Source organism: Hyaena hyaena, unplaced genomic scaffold, assembly GCF_003009895.1.
Source record: "Hyaena hyaena isolate Hyena2069 unplaced genomic scaffold, ASM300989v1 scaffold_1102, whole genome shotgun sequence".
NCBI lineage: Eukaryota > Metazoa > Chordata > Mammalia > Carnivora > Hyaenidae > Hyaena > Hyaena hyaena.
Genome location: NW_024081732.1, coordinates 246,305 through 265,313, shown reverse-complemented (window position 1 = coordinate 265,313; position 19,009 = coordinate 246,305). Strand labels below are relative to the sequence as shown.

At 37.4% G+C, this 19,009-nt stretch overlaps 1 protein-coding gene across 3 annotated transcripts; it reads right to left on the bottom strand.

The window, feature by feature from the left end:
- Positions 1 to 1,309: 1,309 nt before the first annotated feature.
- On the bottom strand, positions 1,310 to 16,756 carry MAT2B (methionine adenosyltransferase 2B). 3 transcript variants are annotated; one of them, XM_039222298.1, is made up of 7 exons: positions 16,647 to 16,756; positions 7,725 to 7,919; positions 6,865 to 6,979; positions 6,522 to 6,674; positions 4,170 to 4,363; positions 2,845 to 2,958; positions 1,310 to 2,227 (listed from the first exon to the last, which is right to left on the bottom strand). In XM_039222298.1, the coding sequence occupies exons 1-7, from the start codon at positions 16,674 to 16,676 to the stop codon at positions 2,057 to 2,059; spliced, it is 972 nt and encodes a 323-aa protein (XP_039078229.1). In that variant the 5' UTR covers positions 16,677 to 16,756; the 3' UTR covers positions 1,310 to 2,056. The 3 variants fall into 3 exon arrangements, with proteins under 3 accessions (XP_039078229.1, XP_039078228.1, XP_039078230.1); XM_039222297.1 differs by lacking the exon at positions 16,647 to 16,756 and adding an exon at positions 14,115 to 14,259; XM_039222299.1 differs by lacking the exons at positions 7,725 to 7,919; positions 16,647 to 16,756 and adding an exon at positions 14,115 to 14,259.
- Positions 16,757 to 19,009: the final 2,253 nt, after the last annotated feature.

The following is a 19,009-nucleotide window of genomic DNA, read 5'->3' as shown; positions in this document are numbered from 1 at the left end:
GATACGATACATATGGCTAAATGTTAATAGGAAATATGGAAGGGAGGATACAGACACTCTTTGTGCTATTATGGCAACTTTTCACTTAAGACTGAAATTTCAGGGGTAACTGGTTGGCTCATTTGGTGGGGGCGTGTTAACTCTTCATCTTGGGGCTGTGAGTTTGAGCCCTACTTTGGTAGAGATTGCTTAAAATCTTTTTAAAAAAAGATCAAAATTTCAAAGTGAATTGTAAAAAACAAACAAAACCAGAGACATTCTTTATAACTAATATAAACTAAGATATATTAAATTTAATTTAGAAAAATGCACATTAGCTACTTTTATAAAGAGGGGATGATGACATGTATGTACACACACATATGTAGTGAGTGTATTCTTAAAGATACAGAGTGCCTGCAGAAACATACAAGGATCTGATCTACACTGGTTTCTTCCACAGATGGAAAGTCAGTAGCTAGAGAAGAACGAGGAAGGTTTTTTATGCTGAAACTTTTCAATTTTGTACTTTGTGAAATTAAGTAACTTAAAAAAAAAATGCTTTCATTCAGTGGTTGTAAATGCAAGTGCCAGGCTGGCTACCCCTAGAAACATCCAGGGAAAATTTAAAACTAGATTAGCAGTCCTCGATTCCAGAAATTCTATTTCAGTAGGTCCAGGTTAGGGGTCAGGTATCCCTAAATTTCCCTAATTCGGAAATATAACATGGTTTGGAAATTGGTGCTTTAACCAAGTTACCCAAACCGGATTCTCTCTAAATCTAAAACTATAAGTAAATTAGGAACTCAGAAACGAGTATGTTTTGTCCAATGAAGGATATGATCATAACCTAGGAAGGATACTTCAGAAGCAAAATCAAAAAATCTAAAACCAGGGTTTGCACTGACGCCTGAGTAGAAGCCAAGTCATTAACAAGTCACTCCACCATTCTAAATCCTTACTAAGAACCAAACATATCCTTGAGGCTAAGGTCACCTGAATATTACTTGGTATTGATAACACATTCAAATACTCTGCATTCCTCAGAAGGAACATTCTATGCAAACATGTAGCATGATTACATAGTTATGTCTAGTTAAAAAACAATCAACTGGCAAAAGTAAATACAGTATCTGTCACATTCTGAATCTCAAGTGAGTTCACCAGGGTTCATTTTATTATTGTTTTATAAATCTCGAAAGTAACTATATTTTCATATATGCATCAGATGTTAACAGAAGAATGTAATTTTTAAAACTTAAAGCAACAAAATAACGAGTTTAGATGTGTAGTCCTTACATTTAAAAAGTGAATAAAAGGAAACTAAGGATTACCATGCCAGCAGTACATATTTATTATTATTCATGAATGGCCCAAAAGACTTACAAGACCCATTATTAGTATAACCACAGATATGAAATATCATTTAGTGACATGGAGTGAAAAGGACAGTTTTACACATTAAAAAAATACATACACATACACACATACTCTCTCTGTCAAGTGCCCACCATACACTGCTACAAAAGCAGGAGGCATCAAGCTGCACGAGTTCCAATTACACATAACCATTTGAAATATCTCAAGCTTAAAAACTGTACTTAGGTTGCAAAAATAAAGTTTCTTTCTTCAAACATTTTGATCAGAGCTCAAGCAATGCAAATAATGAACACCAATGATTTTCATACTACTTAACACATCTTAAAACATAAAAAGGTCAACAGCTGCAAAAGTCCTGAAAATGTAGAGGTTATAGGAATGACCAATGCATTTCATCCAAGAGAAAGTCTACAGTAGATCCGTCTCCTCCTGCCTCGTAAATATTTAAGAATCATAATTTACTATACTCAAAGTTAAGCCAGAATAAACAAAACGATAAACAGAAAAATCATTACTGCAAATGAGGCATTATTGCCCTTAGTTTCTTTAGACAATTTCACTAGTGCAAGAGCAACATTTACCTGAAAGATCATGAGTCACAATTAAAGAGCACTCATACAAAACTATTTCCTTTTTTTCTTTAAAAAGTGCCACATACTATACTTCTCAATTTAGAAAAAAGCAAACTGCACATACACTAATGAAAGACCGTTTGTCTCCATCTCTTGTCGATGAGGAAAGGCCAGAGCGATTCTTTGATTCCAATTCGAAACGGTGTCCGCTGGCCAATGCCCAAGGTCTCTAATTTGGAGCAGTCAAGCTGAGCATTTCTTGGACGCTGTGCTCCTAAGACAGGACTGTCCGTTATCTTTAAAGAAAAATATAAACCAAAAAAAATTTTAAAAGAAGTAAGAAGCCCATATTGAGGTTTTGTATTCTCTATTTGACTCTGTCCTTACTGCAAATCTGATCAGATCCCCGGAAAAATGCACAAATAAACAATTAAGATAATACTTTTTGTATAAACTTCACCAGTACTTATGGGCTTGCTTCCTTGCAAATGAGGATTTAGAGGTGAGTAACAATATAAACTGCCAACAAGCAAGCAAAGTGAACTTTAATTTGTACCAGAAAATAAAGTTATTCACTATTTTCAAAGTAACAAGAAAAATTTCATCAACCATCCATACTATTGTGACCGATCTGGGCTTTCAACAAGTCATGTTTAAAATGCCATGGGGGGGCGCCTGGGTGGCTCAGTCGGTTAAGCATCCGACTTTCGTTTAGGTCATTATCTTGCAGTTCGTGGGTTCGAGCCCTGCGTCAGGCTCTGTGCTGACTGCCAGCTCAGAGCCTGGAGCCTGTTTCAGTCTGTGACTCCCTCTCTCTCTGACCCTCCCCTGCTCACGCTGTCTCTCTCTCTCTCTCCTAGAAATAAATAAAACCTTAAAAAAAATAAAATAAAATAAAATGTCATGGACTTACAGGTCTTAAGTGACTGCTGGGGAGGTTGAAAGCATCTGCAATTGCACATGCCATCTCATACTTAGTCATCTGTTCGTTGCCAGACCAGTGAAAGGTTCCTTTAATTGACGGATCCTAAGAAGGACACAAGAATTCAAAACAGAATCAACTTTTTCATTTGACTGGAAAGGTAGGTGTGACAAAAAAGCTAATTTAAAAGGTCCAAGAATTGAAACACATCCCTTTCTGGAATGCTCTCCACAGGATATCGAAAATCAAATTCCTATAAATATACCCAGCTAAACATGAGAAGCAACTTCTTGAATTTAGGCTTAAGAATTTTTTTAAATAAAAATATAAATGGCTCCAATTTTATTTAATGGGAATCCTAAAAATGATGCCAGATTTTTATGGAAACAGGCCAATTTAATGGATATTTCTAATTATCCTAAGAAGCTAAAACCAAAACTGAATAGAATCATTTCGCAGGATGAGCTAATTAGTCATAACATCATTAAATACTGGTATAACACATATTTAAAATACAAATTTTTATGTGTTAAAAAACTATAGACAAACTTACTAAAGTAAATCAGTCTCTCATCTTTCCATGAATACTCTATTTAGTTCCAACTTTTTCATGTCTAAAATTAACTCCTATTCAAATATCTAAAAAAATTACAAATCATTCTTAAAATGGCTGAATTATAAATTCCTATGTAGATACATTCTTATTTGGCACTACACAGATCTTAAACAGAGTAACTTTTTTTTGGTAAAGATTTTATTTTTAAGTAATCTCCACACCTAACATTGGACTCAAACTTACAACCCTGAGATCAAGAGTCACATGCTCTACAGAATGAGCCAACCAGGTGCCCTGTAACAGAGTAATGTCTTAAAGACATTAGATTATTTTGTCATCCAAAGAAAAAAATACAAGTCTCTAGTCATTTTGCAATAAAAGAATGACAGACAGTCTATGAAAAAATAAATTCAAACACAAGAGCATAATATTTTTACTATTTATAAATATAGCCTACTACTGCAAACTACTTGTGTTTGGTCTCTTTGTAGCTCTAAGGAGTTTTAAATAAAACCTTATTTAAAAAACTGCTTGGGATTCTCTCTCTCTCTCTCTCTCTCTCTCTCTCTCAGCCTGCCCCCTCCCCACTTGTGTGGACATGATCTCTCCTTTCCCCAAAATAAATAAATAAACTTAAAAAAAAAAATCCTCAATGACTTTCCATTTCTTTAAAAAGAAAGAAATATTAGCGAAAGCAAAAACACTTTGGACTTTCACTCATTGGTGGAAATCAGAAATTCTTCCTTCCCAAGATTCTCACCAGCATCCTCTTCTCTGCTAACTGGTGACACACAGTGGCTACATCTTTGACATGTGTGGGGAACCTCTGCTGCCAGTGGTCCATGTTTGCAGACTTGTTACTGAACTGCACTTTATCAAACATAACAGTCACTGCACTTTCTTCAAGCTTTTCGACTTCTCCATATAAAACCGGAATTCTCAAAACAGCAGCTCCTACAAATTAATAAAAACAGATTATCTTTTAAAGAACTGATTCTTAAGTCTTGATATAAATTGAAAGTATGTGAATTTAAACTAGATTGTGGTAGAAAACGTGCAGTATACCAAAATGACATACACCTCCTCTGTACTAAGGCCCATTCAAAAATGTGATACTGTGTATTTATAAGGGTCTCTATCACTTGGGGTATTTTTATATATTATTTTCAGCAATCCTAGTAATGAAGAAATGAAACTAATCATGACAACTAAACACAGTAAGTGATCCTTGACTTATTAAGAATTAATAATAAATACAAGATAAAATGCAATGAAGATCATTATTGGGACCAGTGGGAAAATTCCTATATACACAATACATTATAGTATATAACATTGTATTAATGTTAAATTTCCTGAGTGTGATAACCACACTGCAATTATGTAAGGAACATTCTTGTTAGAAGATCCTTGGCATAATGAACTATTCTGGGGTGAAATTCGACCAATACTCAGTAAGCTCAGCAAAAAAAAAAAAAACAAGAAAAACATACAAAAACCACACATAGTACAAGGTTAACAAGTGGTGAATCTATATAAAGGTTATGTGAATGTTTCACCACATAATTCTTGAAACCACTGAGTAAGGAATAATGATATATTTAGATTTCATGTTGGTCCCTAATGAGCTGTCACAACAGACTTTGGATAATTAACACTTTAACTGAAAATTAACAAACTTTTTTTTTTTCAAACGTTTTATTTTATTTTTGAGAGAGCGGGCACATGCAGGGAGGGGCACAGAGAGAGGGAGACAGAGGATCCAGAGCAGGCTTCACACTGACAGCAGAGAGCCCAACACGGAGCTCAAACCCACAAACCAGGAGATCATAACCTGAGCCGAAGTCAGAAGCTTAACCAACTGAGCCATCCAGGCACCCCACAAACTATTTTAATTAAATCAACATATTGGATAACTGTGTACAAATATGTATTCAAGGATGATTCTTGCATGATAATTTAGGAAATCGGGGCACCTGGCTGGCTTATTAGGTACAACACGCGACCCTGGATCTTGGTGGTGTAAGTTTGAGCCTCATGTTGGGTCTAGAGGTTACCTAAAGATATTTTAAATTTATCTGTCTTCAGAGAGACAAAGAGTGTAAGTACAGGGGGTGGACAGAGGGAGAGGGAGAGGAAATCCCAAGCAGGCTCCACACCTAATACGAGGCTCGAACCCACAAACTGTAGGATCATGACCTGACTAGAAATTGAGGGTCGGGCAACTAATTGACTGAGCCATCCAGAGCTGTGTATAAAGAATTTAAGCAGAATAATTGGCATGCCTTTGGCTGTGGTTTTAGAAGAGCAAGACCAAAATTTGAACAGATTAATCTTTTGGATCCCTCTCTCCTGGAGTGCCTAGGTGGCTCAGCTGGTTTGGTTAAGTGTCCAACTTTGGCTCAGGTAGTGATCTCATGGTTCGTGGGTTCAAGCCCCGCATTGGGCTCTGTGCTGACAGCTTGGAGCCTGGAGCTTGCTTCAGATTCTGTCTCCCTCTTTCTCTGACCCTCCTCCCCTGGCTCATACTCTGTCTCTCTCTCTCAAAATTAAATAAACATTAAAGAAAAAAAGATTCTCTCTCTCCCCACCTCTTTTTAAAATAAAAAGATAAAAATAAAGTACTAAAAATAAAAACCATACAAAAATATAACAAATACCTCAATCTAGGAGAAATGATACTGACCTGTTTTTTGAAAGTAGATTACAAATATTTATGCTATTAAGACTTCTTTTTTTAAATACAGTAACATTTTTTTTAAGTAAGCTCTATGCCCAATGTGCGGCTTGGACTCACAATCCCAAGATCAAGAGTCACATGCTCTATGGGCTGAGCACCATCAGGTGCCCCTAGAATATGGCATTTATGTATATATTATTTCTGGAAAGTCTGTAAAGATTCATAAATTCTTCATGATTTCTAAATTCTTATTTTTCTTTTTTATTAACTGCCTTCTCTAATTTTTCTCCAATGATTTATGTCACTTGATTTTTTCAAAATTTAAAAAACATTATATATATCATTTACATAAATATAATATATGTCATATATGTATATATTATAAACGAAAGGAATCCTCAAAACAATCAGGGGCTAAAGAAATCGTCTTACCTAAATTGTTCTCTAGGACAGCCTTTTCTCCTTCTAATTTTGTTTTGCCATACAGGTTTAGTGGATTTGGTACGTCTTCCTCTCTGTAAGGTGGATTTGTTCCGTCAAATACATAATCTGAGCTAATGTAGATCAGAAACGCTCCAATTAAAGCTAAAAAGGAAAGACATGACAGAAAAAACATAATCTATGAAATTATTACACAACATTACTCTGTACTGGTATTTATAACAGCTTATTCATATATAAAACAAACCTCTTATAAGCAACCTACAAAATGCTAATCTTTATAAACTCAGCAATTATTTAGTATTTCATGTAGATTTTATAAAGTCATCATTACCTGCTTCCTTTGCTAAATTCCCAGAAGCATCCACATTAAGTTGAGAAGCAGCATCTGGCTGATTTTCTACAACATCTGGCCTTCTCTCTGCTGCACAATGTACTATGACATGGGGCTGGAAGTTAAACAGGGATGTAGTTTTAAACCAAAAGGAATAAAACAGAGAAGCTACAGCCTTCCAAAAGTAACTCATTTCATTAAAAAAAAAAAAAAAAGTTTGTTAAATCAACATTCCTTCAACTAAAGAATTGCTGTAATGTTTAATGTAATTTTGTCATGCTTCCCTTTTTCAAGTTTCGAACTTCCTTAACAAATAGATAGGTCCTGGAGAGAAAAGAGCAGTTTAGTAATCCCCAGGCAAAACCAAAATCAGTGTCAACAACTATTACTTCTCAATCAAAATAAGCTTTGTCCTCTAATTTGGGTGGGAGACAAGAACTAATATTTATGTAATTAATATGACCTAAATACTTAATAAATCTGCATTAAAGGGAGAATACAAAATTCAAATTAAATTCATAAACTCAAATCTTTTAGAACAATCATTTATTTTTTAAATTTTTTTTTAAAAATTTATTTCTGAGACAGAGAGAGAAAGAGACAGAGACAGACAGATAGACAGACAGAGAGACAGCGTGAGCAGGGGAGGGTCAGAGAGAGGGAGACACAGAATCTGAAACAGGCTCCAGGCTCTGAACTGTTAGAACAGAACCGAACACGGGGCTCAAGCCCACAAACCATGAGATCATGACCTGAGCTGAATTCGGACGCTTAACCAATTGAGCCACCCAGGCGCCCCCCATCCAGTCAATTCTTAACATAGTTTATATATGTGCTAAAATAAACAGACTCAACCATACCTGAAAATCATGAATGATGTGATGAACTGCTTCAGAATCCAAAAGATTAACCTGTTCAAATTTTGGTCTTGCTCTTCTAAAACCACAGCCTAAGGCATGCCAATTATTCTGCTTAAATTCTTTATACACAGCTCTGCCCAGAAGCCCAGTGGCACCAGTAACCAAAACTCGCCTACTGGGGAGGTTAAGTTCCTCCTAAAAGGTGAAATGGGAGAAAATAGGATTACTCACTTTGAAAATATTCTATGCAATGAGTCACCATCATTGTTCACTGAATACTTTAAGAAGTTTGCTTCATGTCCTACATCTATTAGACAACTCTTCAGTTAGTATAAAAACACACTGCATCAATAATTGTATCACTTAAAAAGTTTTATCAGTCCTGTCCATGAAAAAGAACCTAAAATGATACTGTAAGGAAATACCTAGTCAATTAGATTTAAATTTCCTTTTTTTTAAATATATTTTATTTGGGGGACACCATGATGGCTCAGTCAGTTAGTTGCCTGACCCTCAATTTCTACTCTGGTCACGATCCCCACAGTTTGTGGGTTTGAGCCCCGCATTAGGTGTGGAGCCTGCTTGGGATTCCCTCTCCCTCTCCCACTGTCCCTTCCCTACTTATATGCACACACTCTTTCTCTCTCTGAAGACAAATAAATTTAAAATATCTTTAAGTAACCTCTAGACCCAATATGAAGCTCAAACTTACACCACCAAGATCCAGGGTTGTATGTTGTACCTAATGAGCCAGCCAGGTGCCCCGATTTCCTATATTAATAATGGAAAATCTTATTTTATTTTTTAATTTTTTTGTTTATTTTTGAAACAGAGAGAGACAGAGCACAAGTAGGGGAGGGCAGAGAGAGAGGGAGACACAGAATCCAAAGCAGGCTCCAGGCTCTGAGCTGTCAGCACAGAGCCTGATGCGGGGATCGAACCCATGAACCGTGAGATCATGACCTGAGCCAAAGTTGTATGCTTAACCAACTGAGCCACCCAGGCGCCCCTGGAAAATCTTATTTTAATGATGAGTGATGTCCAAATAAACAAGTGATGTCCAAATAAACAAACAGCAATTTTAATTACATTCTCCAGTTTATAAAATGCACAATTAGTTTGAAGCTTACTTATTTTTTATGGCCTGATGAATTTGGCTGTATTCCACAATAAACTCACAAGTTGACATTTCTGGTCTTCAGTTTATAACCTCAAATTTTCTTTCACATTTCACTGATTTATATTTTGATACATCTGAGTTAAGGAATTCACATTTCACAGGTCTTTATGTGGAGGAAAAATAAATATGGTCCTAATAGCAATAATATTCTAAGTTTTACCAAAGCAAATATTCAAATTTAACCAATGGTTTAAATAAAAGCATTTCTAAGTTTAATCAGTAAATGTTCCTGAGTAACTCTAAATTTATCTTAATTAGACCTGTTAAAACTAACATAAAGGGACAAGGGGACCTGTGTGGCTCAGTGGGTTAAGTGTCCACCTTCATCTCAGGTCATGATCTTGTGTCTCTCGATTTCAATTCCCACATCTGGCTCTGTGCTGTAGTGCAGAAGCTGCTTCGGATGCTCTGTCCCCCTCTATTAGCCCCTCCCCCACTCGTGCTCGCTCTCTCACTCAAAAATAAACCTAAAAAAAAACTAATACAAGAGGACACAAAAAAAAAATTAAACATGAGGAAAAAAAAGAAATATTTTAAAGTGACATGTTGCTCTTGTGAAAGAAAAAATTCTTTACACAATGAAATTAAAAGGAACTATTTAGAAAATACGTTGTTGCCAAAGCAGTTTTAAAATTTCCCTTCTTCCCAAATTTCCAAGACTTGGATAAAATCAACATTTACTATTTAAAAAAAACACCAACAAAGTTTTATTAAGGGTGCCTGGCTGGCTCAGTTGGTAAAGAATGCAACTCTTGATCTCAGGGTTGTGAGTTCAAGCCCACTTTGGGTGTGGAGCCTACTTAAAAAAAAAAAGTTTTCGTAAATTTTATCAATTTGAGGTCTTTTATTTCAAGTGCTGTTATAGTCATCTCTTCTGAGCTGTCAAAAACTTTAAGCAAGCATACAATAAGTAAAAATCTCTTTGTTAGCCCTTAGGTCAGCATAATAACTTGGCAGTATACATAAAAAAGCAAACAAAAAAACCCACCAAATTATCTATTTCTACCATAGGAAAAACCTGAAATGAAAGAGCTAGCAGAAACAGTACAAAGGTAAATTTTTTGAAGATATGTTTTCCTTAGTGCAACCAATTTCAAAACATTTTAAAAATTGAAGTAAAATTCATCTAGGCTCTCTGGTGTAAAACTTGGCTGTAAGCCAACTGATCTATGAAAACAAGGATTTCAGCCAACAAAATATTTTCTTTGAATTTTGGCAAGAAAAGAGCTCTACAAAGACTAAATTGTTAAGAAAACATGCCAGGTCTAATAGATACAATTAGAAAACAATTTACACAGAATACCATAAAGTATCCCTGGGAAAATATTACAAAAAGCTACAATTTGGTTTCTTCAGAGTTTCTCACTCTATTACCTCATTTTAAAGAAGTAAAGGAATATAGAATAGTTCTTAGGTTAGTGGTTTGAGGCTTTACTATGGATAAGAACCATGACTGAGGCTTTCAGATCCAGTACATCTGGGGTAAATCCTGATAATTTACATTTAACAAATTGCCAGGAAATGTGCTGATGATAGTGATTTGGGAACTGCCCTGACAACTGTAATCTTGAACTCCAGGAAAAATCCAAGATTTTCCTAAAGATAAATTTATCTTATTTGAACAAGCCAAAAAATTGGTGTCTACCTTTCTAAAAGCAACTACAATCTTTCCTTCTCACTTCCCCCATTAAAAAAGAAAAACAAACAAAAAAAGTCAAACAAGCATTACTCATTTCACAAAGGTTATTGAAGAATGAACTCAAATCTCTGCATACTTTATTGATTCTGTGAAATACCTTTTCATTTTACATCCCTGTTGAATGAAATAGAGATGCATCTTATTACTGTCCTAGACTGGCAGTGGTTTTTGCTTTTTAGTGCATCTTAAAATAAGAACCCAGGGGCACCTGGGTGGCTCAGTGGGTTGAGCGTCCGACTTTCGCTTAGGTCATGATCTTGCAGTTCGTGGGTTCGAGCCCCGAATCTGGCTCTGTGCTGACAGCTAGCTCAGAGCCTGGAGCCTGTTTCAGATTCTGTGTCTCCCTCTCTCTCCGACCCTCCCCTGTTCATGCTGTCTTTCTCTCTCTCTCTCAGAAATAAATATTAAAAAAACTAAAAAAAAAAAAAAAAAAAAAAAAAAAAAGAACCCAGATGATCTTATAATCAAGTACAATTTGGATTTGATGAAATACAGTATTAAATTACAAGCACAGCAAGGCTCTTTGGGAATTGAATACGCTTAACTTTAAAAAAGGATGAGATTGCGAGGAAAAAATACCACCTAGTATCCTTATCCTCTGGGGTAACTTGCATGGTCCCCAGAAGAAAATATGAAACAGTCCATGGTACCTAGTGGTCAGATGTCAATTCTCAAGAATTTTCTTTATTAAAATAGCAGACATCTGAAGTGTAACCATTTCCTAAAACAAAAATGATACTGCATTATATTATATTTGAAAACTATGGAGTGTTACATGAGGCTATATGATACTTTTTGATCATAAGACAGCCTTGTTAAACATGTAAATATTTCCAAATTGAGGAATCTGAAGCCCCAAGATGTTAAAGGTTTTATGGAAAATGGAAAAGGTTGGGAACAGAACTTGCTTCTGTGGTCTAGCCAAATATATACTGAGTTTTGTCTTAATCTTTTGATCTATTTGACTTCATAATGATTAAATTTTAACTGTTCTGCCACAAAACATGGTATTGGGAAGTTACTGAAGTCTCTATTGATCAAATTCCTCACCTGGACAAGATGACTAAGGCTCTTCATACAACTTTAACATTTTCAACATTATTCTTAACACAGAGTGGACAGAGCATGAAAAGAGTGAAAGGAGCTTTATTTACTTAAAGTAATTTTTCCTCTTCAGAGTTCTATCTAGAGACTCAATGAGCACCTTCTGTCCACCAGTATAGGAGCCAAGACATGGTTTTTTTCATTTGGACTGCAAATTTATTGGTTGTTGGCAAATAAAATATGCCAAACAAAATTAGCTCTTCTATTTTTGATTTTTCTATATATAAACAGAAATCTACCTTAAGCTTTTTAAAAACACAGTTTTGATTCTTTTATTTTCACAAGAAAAGAAATATCCCTCTAAAAAATTATTTTGGACCATTACTTCATAAAATATTTTAGTCCTGCTAAACACAGGAATGTCCACGCACTTCAAAAAACTCAGAATGAAGAATAAAAAGCTTTCTAGTGAACCCAAACCACAATAAAGAGTTGAAAATAGTGTCTGCCTGAAAAGTCTACTTCATTAATATGTCAAGAATCAAGCATCACTTTAAGTTACTCTGAACCTCTTTGCTATGCCCTGCATAAACTCTTACAAGTGCAGAACTTCAAGTGACCAGATTGATAGACATCAAAAAATTTCCTGAAAAGTTAAATATATATAAATAAATGTAGAATTACCACTTTTATTATGCTACCTAATCAAATGATAGCAAACTACAGGTAATGAGATAAATGGTTCTTTCCAAATGGGCATAGTACTCTGGGATGATTTCTACTTTAGCAATACTTGCATTAACTTCTACTAAAAATGTCTTAGAAAAGACTAACATCTAAATAGAGATTTTCTTACAATTTAGTGGCAAATATAATACTTTGCTATTTGGAACTTCTCAAATTTGGCAGTTTCTGGTTATTTTGTTTGTTTGGTTTTTACTGATCCTCATACAACATTCCCCTGGAGGCAGATCTTTTAAGTAGACAGTACCCGGACTCAAGAAATTCAAAATCCTGTGAGTACCTAGGCGACCCTGGTCTAACTCCTACTGTTACTCGATTCCTATCCTACACGGCAGTGTAAGCAGGTAACACTGCAGCTGTCTTCTCCAACAGTATGTAAGGCAGTCCTCATTATCTCAAGTGAATTTTAATTCTACATGTTTTCAGAGACCAGCAAATATGTGTCAAGATTCAGGGTGGGGACGCCTGGCTGGCTCAGTTGGTATAGCATTCAACTCTGGATCTCAGGACTGTTGAGTTCAAGCACTGCAATGAGCATACAGATTACATTCAAGTTTAAAAAAAAATCCTAAAAAAAAAAAAAGAACCCCACAAAGATTCAGGGTGTATCGCTTTTAATGAAGGAAATCATGAAAACCTATTTTCATTAGTCTACTGAACTCCCACTGTGAAAAAAAGATTAACTTTACATACACGCTATGCCTATATAAACAATATGTAACATTATACGTTCAGTACTTTTGGGAGCAAATACAGACAATACGTTAAGTTTAACTTTACCCCACTAATCCCAAAATGATTAGAAACACTATGCTATATCCTAGAAGTGTAAGAAGGAAGGGAGGGAGCACAGTGTAAAACTTCTGCATTATCAAAAACATCCACCTCCCAGATCTCTTACTTCCGCAAAACATAACTGGTCTAGGCTTTAACATTCTTATCTCCACTGCTAGATAAATTCTAGCAATTCTGTGGATAGAATGTTGAGGCCTGGACTGAAATAAGAGAGAGAATGCAGAAAGGGGGATACCTGGGATAGCTCTCCCACACTAACAACCTTCCTTTATGTTCCTTCCTTTTTGTTGTCCAAAGCAACCTTTGGAGTGGTTCAAAGCCCGAGAAAGCGAAAGAAATTTGTCAGCTCCAAGCCAACTGAATGAACTTGGTTGGGCCAAGGACTCAACAAGCCTCAATTTTCTCATCCGTAAAATGGAGCAAAACCCCTATCTCATAGTTATGACGATTAAACAATGCTTGTAAAGTGCATAATATAGTGCACTGCACAAAACTCACAAGTTCAGTAAGTTGTTATCTCTAAAACTGCCGTTTCTGAAAAGCCACTTTCGCCTTCTTTCTCAGCGATAAGAACTGGTAAGATCGAGGAATACGATCAAAGAACGAAAAAAAAAAACACAGAAAGATAAAACCAAAATCGAAACAGCTCTGAAAAACTTCTCTAGAAGGGAGTGAAACCAGATCTATTCCTTTCCTGCCGCAGGGCTGGAAGAGCCGACACAAACGGCTGTGTGCCGAGGTAAACAAACTCGGTGGCGCCGCCCTCTCCTCCCGGAGCTAGAAAGGAGGTGCTGGGGCGACTCCGGGCTGGGGGCTCGGATAGCTGCAGGATGCGCAAGGTAAACCAGTCGAGGCCCCCTCCCCCCCGACGTGGCTCATCCCACGCTGCACTCCCGGCTGCACGAGCCGCCCAGGTCGACTCCCTCACCTCCACCAGCCGGCAGCTCCCGGGAACAAAGTGGATGGAGAGCTCCTTCTCCCGCCCCACCATGCCCGCCGTCTTCGCGCCGCCGCCGCCGCCGCCGCGGCGACCGCCACTTCCTCCTGCCCCGGAGCGCCAAGGGCCGCAGCTTCCTCACCCTCGGCCCGCCTCCCTAGGTCCGGGCCGGCCCCCCGCTCACTGCTTCCGGCTTCCGCCGCCAAGGCTGCGCCCGTTGATTGGCCACACTCCGCGGATGCCTCAGAAAGGGGCCGGGCAGCGTTCTGTGCGCTGCCCGCCCACCCGCCAGCTCTTAAAGGGATACACAAAAAAAGACCTTGGCCTTAAGCAGTGAATACGAGTTTTGTTCTGGGGAAGGTTGTTTATTTTATGTATTTTCTCTCCTCGTCTCTCTTCTTGGCTAGGGAAGGATTAAATTGGATCGCCTGGAGTTTCAAGTTTGCAGACTGCGCAGTACATGGGAATCAACTGAGCACGTAATACGTAAAGTAGGAGAAAAGATTTTAAAGCCATGGGTTGTGTTTGCGTAAGAAGGAAAGGAGGGAGCACAGTGGACGTACAGCTTTTAGGAGTGTTGTTTTTTTTTTTTTTTTTTTAGAGAAAGACGAAGAGTAAAAATACAAGTGCTGGCATCTTAATCATTAACAACCTCAACAACCCATTTGTCCTTCTGGTCTGCTAAAAAGTAGTACATGTCAAGTTCCAAATAAATCAAACTATTTTTAACTAGTTAAAAATAAAAAGAGGTCTTGAATGCTGAGAACAAACTGAGGGCTGATGGGGTGGAGGGGAAGGGGGTGATGGGCATGGGAGAGGGCACTTGTGGGGATGAGCACTGGGTGTTATATGGAAACTAACTTTACAATAAACTAAGAAAAAATTAAAAAGAAGGGGCGAAGGGGAGGAATTATTTGGGTGCCTCTTCAAAACGCAGATTCTCGGACTTCACCTATAATTACAGAATGAGAATCAGTGGTAATAGAACCAGGGACTCTACATTTTTGCGTATTTAACAGGAGTCAGAACCCCACCGACCTCTTTTGAGAAGCATCACATTAAGGGCTGCCCCCTCAGGCCGTGCGCAGCCACCGTAAATTAAAGAAGAAACCACAGTAATGTCTACATCTTCCGTCACCTGTATGGCTTCTTAAAAGTAACAAATCAGAAACAGTATCTCCAAGTGCTGAGAACGACCTCTCAGGCAACTGGTTTACTTCCTAGCTCGGAACAGCAAAATGCCCATCAGTTGGGATGCCTGTGAAATTTACTAAGGAAAAAACCCGTCGTAGACCGTGTAAGGTTCGCCAACATTTCACCCTCCAATCCGAGTGTTCTTTTTCAGACACACACGATATCAAGTCCCACAAATGTGACCGCTGCTTGGATTTTTCTTAAAAGGGCTTATTTTCATAACCCCTTTTGGTTTACTTTAGAGCTAAAGACTAAGCAGCCTTTTAAAAAGTTTTCCTTTGTCTGAGCCTCGTGAATTTCCTTTCTGCCCAACCCCCAACAAGAATTCAGTTCTTTATTCGTGTAAACAGTTTTGGTTTGTTTGGTTTTTTTTTTTTTTTTTTTTGGAACGTTGGGGGAAAAGAACCTGAGGCCCCTCACTTTACGATTTTTATTATTATGGAAGCTGTTACCCTTAATCAGTTTAGCATTACTCAGTCCTAATTCATAATCTGCAGACAAAGAGAAAGGTGAATGTGAGTGGGAGATAGGAGAGGCAAATTTAAGATCCTAATCCTCCTCCTTTAAATACTGGGAGTTTTTTGTTTTTTTAATTTCTAGATACAACGTTGTGATGCAACCTAATTTTCTAGTAACAAAAAAATTAAGTGAAGTGAATAAAATTTAATTACATTTGCAATTACTTTTTTTTTTTTTTTAATTCTCTGAGCAGCCTTGTCTAGAGTTAGGAACAAGAGTTTTCTCGCCTACCTTCGAGAGCCTGGTTTGATAGCTCCCAGGTAAAACTTGCGTATCGTTATAAAGGCATATGTTCATGTATAGTTTTTTTTATTCTTCTCTTTAAAGATGAAAGTTTTTGAACAAAAATGCCATTGTTGTACAGACAGTATTCAACTTCGTGTCGTGGCTAAGTCTATAAATTTAAAGAGAGCAGCCTGGAGCTAAAAGTTACGTTAGCAGATTCAGTTCATGCTAAGACAAAGAAAGTCTGGAGCACTTTATAGATAAAATCCTTACTTATATAGAACCGTCACCTAGATCATTGTATTTAATCTGGTAAGTGAAACTGCTGTTCTGCTTTGCATTTTATTTTTGGCAATTTTAATGAGACTTAGCCGAGCTCTCCATAACCTGGTGCCCAGGGTCAATAATTAAAGTTGGTTTATTCTTTCATGTCACAAAGTTACATGGTTTAAAGAAATGAATGACACCCGTTTCTTATTTCTTTTTCTTTTTTTTTTTAACACGCCCTTTTGGTTTTTACCATTCACTGGGATGCTTTTAAAAGAAACTCCATAATGCTTCATTTCTTGAATATCTAGCTCTTACCTGTTCCATGTCCTCCGGCATTTCAGGCATGATTCCAAAATTATCTCAGGAAAACAGATTTGGGATGAATCTCTGCCTCTGCCTCTGCCTCTGCCTCTTCTGTCTGGGTCTTTGTTCTGCCTGAAGAGAGCGCAGGCACACAAAAACGTGAGCCTCAGCTTCACTCGACCTTTTAAATTAGCATTTTGATTCCAATCCCAGAATCTCATGCAGTTTTCCACATTCCAGTAAACTGGCAGCTGATTCCCCCGGCAGTGTTGAAAATACCCAATGAGAAGTTTCATCTTTAATTGCCAGCCAAGTTAAGGTCCATTACAAAACCATTAGGAGAACCACTTTATTTTTTAAAAAAGAAGAAGAAACAAAGAAACAAAAAAAACTTCCTGTGAATACTTGTTGCAATTTCTCTAGAAGAAGAAAAGCAAGAGCTCACAGTTGGAAAGCAGGAAGATCATGCACTTGATTTCTGTTCTGAAGTATTTTATTCAGTTACGCATTATGGTTATTACAACAGAATCTTTGTGTAAAGTTTTTCAGTGTTTTTCCTCCTGGTGCCTTCTAATTAACTATTTCAAAGGACATTGAAAGACACGGGTGGTAACAGCTCTCAACAATTAAAATCCAACAGATCATTTCTATTAACACTGATCTACCTTCTGACTGAGAAAATGGTAGATAGAATAGCTTTAAGTTTGGCCAGGCATTAAGGACTTCTAGATCAGTGATTCCCAAACCTGCCTGTATCACAGAACCTAGGAAACCAAATCATTCTGTAGGAGTGAAGTCCAGTAATCTTATTTTTAACTATTTCAAGGACAATGATTATGCTCAGTTAAATTCAAACCACTGTTCTGGACTATGGTTCTGTAACAATTTAAGAGCAATTTTTAAAAATTGCCATTTAACCACTTCCTCTTTATATTCTACACACTTTGGGCACACAGCACGTAGTAAACTCTATGAGACATGCAGAAGGTCTGTAGGTAATGGAGGACCATACAACTTTTTTTTTTTTCTTACAAATAGTTTATTGTCAAATTAGTTTCCACATAACACTCAGTGCTCATCCCCAAAGTGCCCTCCTCCATGCCCATCCCCCCTCCCCCCCACATCCATCAGTCCTCAGTTTTTGTCAGCATTCAAGAGTCTCTCATGGTTTGCCTCTCTCCCTTTCCCCCACCATTTCCGCCCTTCTTCTCCCCCTTGTTCCTCCGTCAAGTTCCTCCTAATCCTCCTATACGTGCAAACATATGATATTTAGGACCATACAACTTTTAAAAGTTGATAAATTCAAAATTATCAAAAGGGACTCGTATCCATCAAAAGATAACATTAAGCAAATGAATAAGCAAATCACAAACTGAGGGGGAAAAATCTTGGTGCCTATATCCAAACAGGACTTCTAGTCAGAATATTTAAAGAACACCTATTGAAATTGCCTAAAAGCACGAAGCTGAGGGGCACTTGGCTGGCTGAGTCAGAGGGGCATGACTCTTGATCTGGGGTTGTGAGTTCAAGCCCCACATTGGGTATAGAGATTACTTAAAAATAAATAACTTATTTTGAAAACACATAAAGCTGAACAAAAATCAAAATGACTGCACAAATGCTTCAGCAAAGCTTTATTTTAAACTGAGTAACCTCTTCCCTCTCTCCCTCAAATCTTCCCTCCTCAGTTCAGTAAACCTTCCCTTCTCTCTTCTTAACCTTTTGTTTCAGGAACCTAGTACCACCCTGAAAACAAACACAATTCTTGTCCAAACTGGCTAGATCCTCTATTTCCCTATAAAATTCCCCAGCCCCTTTCTCTGTAGAGAGGGTGGGTGGGAGGGGGGCTTGCGGTTTTTGAAAGCCATAGCCTGCTGCAGCTTCCTTTACCCTGCAAAGCAATTAAGCTATTGTTCCTCTGTATTCCAAACTTCTGTTTTTGTGTTATATTTTGGAACTGAAGCACAAAGGTTGATTTTTGACAACACTACAACTCAATAATTTTTAAAAATCATTTTAAAAAATGGGCACAATTTTGGGGCACCTTGGGTAGCTCAGTCGGTTGAGTGTCCAACTCTTGGTTTTGGTTCAGGTTACCGTCTCACTCATGGTTTGTCGGTTCAAGCCCCATGTGGGACTCTGCGCTGACAGCATGGAGCCTGCTTATGATTCTCCCTGCCTCTTTCTCCCTTCTCCTGCCCTCTACCCTCCTCCGCCAAAATAAATAAATAAACTTAAAAAACAGGGACATGCGTTCAACACATACTTCACAAAGACAAAAGATTGGTCAATAATCACATAGAAAGATGCTCAATATATGGAAAATACAAACTAAAATCATACTGAAATTATGTCACTAGCTAGACCCCAAGACC

Coding starts and splice junctions, on each gene's coding strand:
- MAT2B (XM_039222297.1), bottom strand. CDS start 14,177: ATGGTGGGGCGGGAGAAGGAGCTCTCCATCCACTTTGTTCCCGGGAGC. Junction 6,980..7,724: donor ACATCATTCATGATTTTCAG/GTATGGTTGAGT, acceptor TTTAACTTCCAG/CCCCATGTCATAGTACATTG. Junction 2,959..4,169: donor TAGCAGAGAAGAGGATGCTG/GTGAGAATCTTG, acceptor TGTCCTTCTTAG/GATCCGTCAATTAAAGGAAC.